Below are 7,663 nucleotides of genomic sequence, written 5' to 3' on the forward strand. Positions count from 1 at the left end.
TGCTATTTTTCAACAACAGACACTGTATCATCTGAGCCCAGCATTTATAGAACATTTAAAAAATCTCCAAAAAGGCATTATGTTATTTTGCTAACTCATATGCTCCCAAATCTTCCCTGATTGACTGACTCATTTAAATGATCCCCCTCAAAGGTTGCTCAAGGCCTCCAGCTTTAATTAGGTAAGTACTCTCTGAGTGGGATCTTATTTCAATAGACATTTTGTTTATGATATGGGAAAGGTCATGCATCTGGTATCTGCATTGTGGCATTGTTAGAAAGCCAAAGCATCTCTATTTTCTTGAATCAGATTGGCAATTTATGATTTGTGTCTGAAGAACTATTGTTTTTATGTTCTCTTTTGCAGAGAAACAACTTTGTGCTGGATTTAACAGGTAGGTTCAGTGCTGTCTTGCACAGTGCATGTTGTAAGACATTGAGACACACAAGGTATCATTTGGAAACTAATAATGTATTTTTCATTACCGTTTCCTACAGAACACAACTGAAGCAACAAATGTCGATTGGGAATTCCAATGAATCCCTTTGCAATTTCAACATCTCTGAATATGCCTGTTCCTCAGTAAGCTTTTTCAATTCACCACTAAATGTTGTCAGTAGCAACAGATACATTTCTCTTGTCCTCATCTTCTTTATTGATGTTACTCATGTTGATGTCACAGTTGTCTAATTTGGTTCACGTCCCTGCATTCTTTTCTTTAAGACAACCCTTCTGTCAGCGGACAACTTGGTGACGATCCTGAAATGCCAATTGTCCAGCAAAAAGACTTACTCAACAGAAATGTGGAAGCTGTTCTTCCAAAACAATGCTGCTATTCTGGACCAGGCTCTTCTGGATTACTCCAGCATGGTATGTTGAATCCCAGAATTACAACAAAATGTTGGCAATATGTGTGGATTTTGTCAATACACATCTGTTTATACCTTTCCAGAACCCCAACACCAGCAGTCCAGCTATGCCAAATGTCCTTGATGCCATTGGAGATGTCAAACTCAACAACTTCATGAATGCACAGCTGAACAACGCCAGTTTCGTTGACAAGTTGTTCCAGAAGATGCTCCGTCCATTCTTGGCATCTCCATCTAGGAATTTCCTCTCCTGTCTCAGCTCAAAGAACTTCAGTTGTCAGACCTACCAAATTGTGTATGTAAATCCATGATACCCAATGCCATCGTCAATACAACTGGTTATATGCCTACAATTGAATAAGAAGTCAAGATAACATAGGTAACATGGGCTCTGTTCTCTTTCAGCATTGAGGCTCTAAGCAACCAATCAGCCTCCATGGACAGAGAGCAACAACGAGTGATCTTCACTCATTACATCTATCCATTCCTTTCAAGAAATGACTCATCAGGTAATAAATGGTTCTGGAAAGCACAAAAACATACACACTTCTCTGGGCCAATCCATTGAAGTCATCTGCTTAGGGAACTTAAAGTCCATTTGTTTAACTCTGCTTTTGTTTCAGATCCCGGCTGTGTCTCAAACACCAGTGGAAGCATGGACTGGCTCCAGAGGAACTTTGGCATCTTTTCTGTTTTTGCAGAACTGCAGGAGTTACAAGTCCTTAATCCCGACTTCTCCAGCGTAAGTTTCCTAGGTGTTTGTCTGGATGGTTATCCCCTCAATAACATTACCGTGCCACTCACTGACATGTGCCACCTTTCTTTTTCTTTTTCTATTTGTAGAAGGAATCACTGTCGCTGCTTACCCCAACCCAAGTGGCACAATTGACATTGACCTCTGGGGCATTGAATGACACAGATGACATTAAACTTGTGTTTACGCGGCTGGAGGAAGGAGACGCTTTCAAAAATGTTGACGAGTTTCTGACGCAACTGACCGCAAAGGAAGAGGTAATGCACTTTTGAGATAAACAAACTGCATGATTTCATCTTGACAAATAGCAATCCCCATGTCTTCCTGTGTCTCCCTTTGTGGATAGTGAAGGACAACAAATGAGCAACGAGCAACCTATCAATCTTCTACTTTCATTTATTACCGGCAAAGCTCGATGGAATGCCGTGATGAGTTGTTCAGTGTTGAGGAACTCTGGTCATGTGTTTCAACAGATTCCTGACATCCATCCAGCCGTGAGAGATGTGATGATGAATCAGACGTTCAACATCATCAGCCTTCAATTCCCAGAGTTCGAAACGCTGGACTGGATTGCATGGTTCGAAGTAAAGCTGATTCCCATCCTCCCCAGTTTTAATGAAGTCATGCTCACCATTGCTACCTCAAACGTCAACTGCACCAACTACCAAGTCATGTGAGTAGGGGCCAACTTCCTGCTAAAATTAGCCATGGATTCGATGACTAAAATCTATTGCAAATGTGGGGTGGAAGCGTCATGAGTGTATCTTTTCCCATTTACAGTGTAAATGGAATGGACAGAGCTTTCCCTGAAATGACTCAGGATAGAAGAGAAGGAATCGCAAGAGTCCTGCTGAAATACCTGAGGAAATCTGTGCACCTCATCAATGGACCAGGTAGGACTCACCAAGCAGGTTGTTGTGCTCATTGGCTTTCTGTTTGATTCTTCATCGCCTATGCTGGATGAAGTGTGCTTTGTTTGAAAGGAGTGAACAGTTGGCATGTTGCTTCCTTGTCTATTGAATATAACATCAATGTACTCCACTTTTCAATAACCAAAACGGCCATACATGTCTTTTAGCTTGCAGGCAGGACATCCACGATGACAATGACTGGCTTGCAATCAACCTGGGTTCATACTCCGAGTACACAACCTATTCGGATCTCAAAGACTTCAACATCTCAGGGGTAAAACAATTGTTTGCCAGTGTTCTTTGCATGACCAGAATTGACTTGTTTGACACTGCTCATGTGTGGAATTATGGCTATTTAGAGGGCTAATGCATTGTATTCTGTTGTCTTCTTCTCCCCAGGTGGCAGTTCTAGACTCCCTCTCACCAAACCAGAAAGCTGAATTGATACTGGACCCAAGCACTGGCGCTCTGGAGAATGAGACTCTTGTGAAGAACGTTTTCATCAGCTTGCTGGAATCTCCAAGGGAAGAGCAGCTCAATGAGTTCTTTGTGACTTTTGTTGAAGTCACCAAGCAGGTCAGTACATCACTCTCTGGCTGGAATGGACCTTGTACAGTGAGACCTGGCTCTCGACAAAGTCATCTGACAAAACAATCAGCATGAATGGATGTCCTCCTAAACCATGAACCATTTATTTTCCAGGAAAACATCACTATCATCACAAACACAGCCGTAAGAGACACAATGCTAGACCTGACCTTGGTGGCTCTTGCTCCCAAATTCGACGTTTTTGAGCCAAAAGACTTCCAGCTGTGGTTCCAAGTCAATCTGGTTGTTCTGCTGGCCAGCTTCCATCCTGGCAGATTGGTTGATATCCCCCTAAACATCACCTGTGAATCCTACAATGCCATGTAAGAGACTACTTTACCCCAAACAAACGTACAAGGGACTACCTCGTAAAGTACAGATTGACAAAAGACTGCACTAATGTCTCTTTCCTTTTTCTCTCAGATTTACGGGTCTCGACCAAAGTTTGGAATCTCTTCCGCCTCACCTCTCACAGGGTGTAAAGTCAAGCTTGGATGCACTGATGAAGACATTCCAACGTATGTGATAAACTGCTATTTTTCAACAACAGACACTGTATCATCTGAGCCCAGCATTTATAGAACATTTAAAAAATCTCCAAAAAGGCATTATGTTATTTTGCTAACTCATATGCTCCCAAATCTTCCCGTTGATTGACTGACCTTATTTAAATTATCCCCCTCAAAGGTTGCTCAAGGCCTCCAGCTTTAATTGTGGTAAGTACTCTCTGAGTGGGATCTTATTTCAAATAGACATTTTGTTTATGATATGGGAAAGGTCATGCATCTGGTATCTGCATTGTGGCATTGTTCAGAAAGCCAAAGCATCTCTTTTGATTTCTCATTTAATTTCACACTGGTAACAATATTATTTCCCCCCCATATAGTGCAAAGAAACACTGGTCAATGGTAAGTTGATGCTAGCTGTGCAATTGACATTTTCTTGAATCAGATTGGCAATTTATGATTTGTGTCTGAAGAACTATTGTTTTTATGTTCTCTTTTGCAGAGAAACAACTTTGTGCTGGATTTAACAGGTAGGTTCAGTGCTGTCTTGCACAGTGCAGGTTGTAAGACATTGAGACACACAAGGTATCATTTGGAAACTAATAATGTATTTTTCATTACCGTTTCCTACAGAACACAACTGAAGCAACAAATGTCGATTGGGAATTCCAATGAATCCCTTTGCAATTTCAACATCTCTGAATATGCCTGTTCCTCAGTAAGCTTTTTCAATTCACCACTAAATGTTGTCAGTAGCAACAGATACATTTCTCTTGTCCTCATCTTCTTTATTGATGTTACTCATGTTGATGTCACAGTTGTCTAATTTGGTTCACGTCCCTGCATTCTTTTCTTTAAGACAACCCTTCTGTCAGCGGACAACTTGGTGACGATCCTGAAATGCCAATTGTCCAGCAAAAAGACTTACTCAACAGAAATGTGGAAGCTGTTCTTCCAAAACAATGCTGCTATTCTGGACCAGGCTCTTCTGGATTACTCCAGCATGGTATGTTGAATCCCAGAATTACAACAAAATGTTGGCAATATGTGTGGATTTTGTCAATACACATCTGTTTATACCTTTCCAGAACCCCAACACCAGCAGTCCAGCTATGCCAAATGTCCTTGATGCCATTGGAGATGTCAAACTCAACAACTTCATGAATGCACAGCTGAACAACGCCAGTTTCGTTGACAAGTTGTTCCAGAAGATGCTCCGTCCATTCTTGGCATCTCCATCTAGGAATTTCCTCTCCTGTCTCAGCTCAAAGAACTTCAGTTGTCAGACCTACCAAATTGTGTATGTAAATCCATGATACCCAATGCCATCGTCAATACAACTGGTTATATGCCTACAATTGAATAAGAAGTCAAGATAACATAGGTAACATGGGCTCTGTTCTCTTTCAGCATTGAGGCTCTAAGCAACCAATCAGCCTCCATGGACAGAGAGCAACAACGAGTGATCTTCACTCATTACATCTATCCATTCCTTTCAAGAAATGACTCATCAGGTAATAAATGGTTCTGGAAAGCACAAAAACATACACACTTCTCTGGGCCAATCCATTGAAGTCATCTGCTTAGGGAACTTAAAGTCCATTTGTTTAACTCTGCTTTTGTTTCAGATCCCGGCTGTGTCTCAAACACCAGTGGAAGCATGGACTGGCTCCAGAGGAACTTTGGCATCTTTTCTGTTTTTGCAGAACTGCAGGAGTTACAAGTCCTTAATCCCGACTTCTCCAGCGTAAGTTTCCTAGGTGTTTGTCTGGATGGTTATCCCCTCAATAACATTACCGTGCCACTCACTGACATGTGCCACCTTTCTTTTTCTTTTTCTATTTGTAGAAGGAATCACTGTCGCTGCTTACCCCAACCCAAGTGGCACAATTGACATTGACCTCTGGGGCATTGAATGACACAGATGACATTAAACTTGTGTTTACGCGGCTGGAGGAAGGAGACGCTTTCAAAAATGTTGACGAGTTTCTGACGCAACTGACCGCAAAGGAAGAGGTAATGCACTTTTGAGATAAACAAACTGCATGATTTCATCTTGACAAATAGCAATCCCCATGTCTTCCTGTGTCTCCCTTTGTGGATAGTGAAGGACAACAAATGAGCAACGAGCAACCTATCAATCTTCTACTTTCATTTATTACCGGCAAAGCTTGATGGAATGCCGTGATGAGTTGTTCAGTGTTGAGGAACTCTGGTCATGTGTTTCAACAGATTCCTGACATCCATCCAGCCGTGAGAGATGTGATGATGAATCAGACGTTCAACATCATCAGCCTTCAATTCCCAGAGTTCGAAACGCTGGACTGGATTGCATGGTTCGAAGTAAAGCTGATTCCCATCCTCCCCAGTTTTAATGAAGTCATGCTCACCATTGCTACCTCAAACGTCAACTGCACCAACTACCAAGTCATGTGAGTAGGGGCCAACTTCCTGCTAAAATTAGCCATGGATTCGATGACTAAAATCTATTGCAAATGTGGGGTGGAAGCGTCATGAGTGTATCTTTTCCCATTTACAGTGTAAATGGAATGGACAGAGCTTTCCCTGAAATGACTCAGGATAGAAGAGAAGGAATCGCAAGAGTCCTGCTGAAATACCTGAGGAAATCTGTGCACCTCATCAATGGACCAGGTAGGACTCACCAAGCAGGTTGTTGTGCTCATTGGCTTTCTGTTTGATTCTTCATCGCCTATGCTGGATGAAGTGTGCTTTGTTTGAAAGGAGTGAACAGTTGGCATGTTGCTTCCTTGTCTATTGAATATAACATCAATGTACTCCACTTTTCAATAACCAAAACGGCCATACATGTCTTTTAGCTTGCAGGCAGGACATCCACGATGACAATGACTGGCTTGCAATCAACCTGGGTTCATACTCCGAGTACACAACCTATTCGGATCTCAAAGACTTCAACATCTCAGGGGTAAAACAATTGTTTGCCAGTGTTCTTTGCATGACCAGAATTGACTTGTTTGACACTGCTCATGTGTGGAATTATGGCTATTTAGAGGGCTAATGCATTGTATTCTGTTGTCTTCTTCTCCCCAGGTGGCAGTTCTAGACTCCCTCTCACCAAACCAGAAAGCTGAATTGATACTGGACCCAAGCACTGGCGCTCTGGAGAATGAGACTCTTGTGAAGAACGTTTTCATCAGCTTGCTGGAATCTCCAAGGGAAGAGCAGCTCAATGAGTTCTTTGTGACTTTTGTTGAAGTCACCAAGCAGGTCAGTACATCACTCTCTGGCTGGAATGGACCTTGTACAGTGAGACCTGGCTCTCGACAAAGTCATCTGACAAAACAATCAGCATGAATGGATGTCCTCCTAAACCATGAACCATTTATTTTCCAGGAAAACATCACTATCATCACAAACACAGCCGTAAGAGACACAATGCTAGACCTGACCTTGGTGGCTCTTGCTCCCAAATTCGACGTTTTTGAGCCAAAAGACTTCCAGCTGTGGTTCCAAGTCAATCTGGTTGTTCTGCTGGCCAGCTTCCATCCTGGCAGATTGGTTGATATCCCCTAAACATCACCTGTGAATCCTACAATGCCATGTAAGAGACTACTTTACCCCAAACAAACGTACAAGGGACTACCTCGTAAAGTACAGATTGACAAAAGACTGCACTAATGTCTCTTTCCTTTTTCTCTCAGATTTACGGGTCTCGACCAAAGTTTGGAATCTCTTCCGCCTCACCTCTCACAGGGTGTAAAGTCAAGCTTGGATGCACTGATGAAGACATTCCAACGTATGTGATAAACTGCTATTTTTCAACAACAGACACTGTATCATCTGAGCCCAGCATTTATAGAACATTTAAAAATCTCCAAAAAGGCATTATGTTATTTTGCTAACTCATATGCTCCCAAATCTTCCCGTTGATTGACTGACCTTATTTAAATTATCCCCCTCAAAGGTTGCTCAAGGCCTCCAGCTTTAATTGTGGTAAGTACTCTCTGAGTGGGATCTTATTTCAAATAGACCTTTTGTTTACGATATGGGAAAGGT

The 7,663-nt window shown here is 42.0% G+C and overlaps 1 protein-coding gene across 1 annotated transcript; it reads left to right on the forward strand.

Annotated features, from left to right (window-relative positions):
* Positions 1-370: 370 nt before the first annotated feature.
* Positions 371-7,202, forward strand: LOC121842212. Its single transcript, XM_042312277.1, has 27 exons — positions 371-394; positions 498-582; positions 724-870; positions 953-1,164; positions 1,275-1,378; positions 1,493-1,611; positions 1,713-1,880; positions 2,097-2,296; positions 2,404-2,516; positions 2,702-2,808; positions 2,934-3,110; positions 3,237-3,445; positions 3,546-3,640; positions 3,810-3,838; positions 4,009-4,030; positions 4,131-4,158; positions 4,262-4,346; positions 4,488-4,634; positions 4,717-4,928; positions 5,039-5,142; positions 5,257-5,375; positions 5,477-5,644; positions 5,861-6,060; positions 6,168-6,280; positions 6,466-6,572; positions 6,698-6,874; positions 7,001-7,202. Exons 2-27 carry the CDS (start codon positions 517-519, stop codon positions 7,178-7,180), a joined length of 3,408 nt encoding a protein of 1,135 aa, XP_042168211.1. The 5' UTR covers positions 371-394; positions 498-516; the 3' UTR covers positions 7,181-7,202.
* Positions 7,203-7,663: the final 461 nt, after the last annotated feature.

This window comes from Oncorhynchus tshawytscha, unplaced genomic scaffold (genome assembly GCF_018296145.1).
Source record: "Oncorhynchus tshawytscha isolate Ot180627B unplaced genomic scaffold, Otsh_v2.0 Un_contig_2419_pilon_pilon, whole genome shotgun sequence".
Classification (NCBI taxonomy): Eukaryota; Metazoa; Chordata; class Actinopteri; order Salmoniformes; family Salmonidae; genus Oncorhynchus; species Oncorhynchus tshawytscha.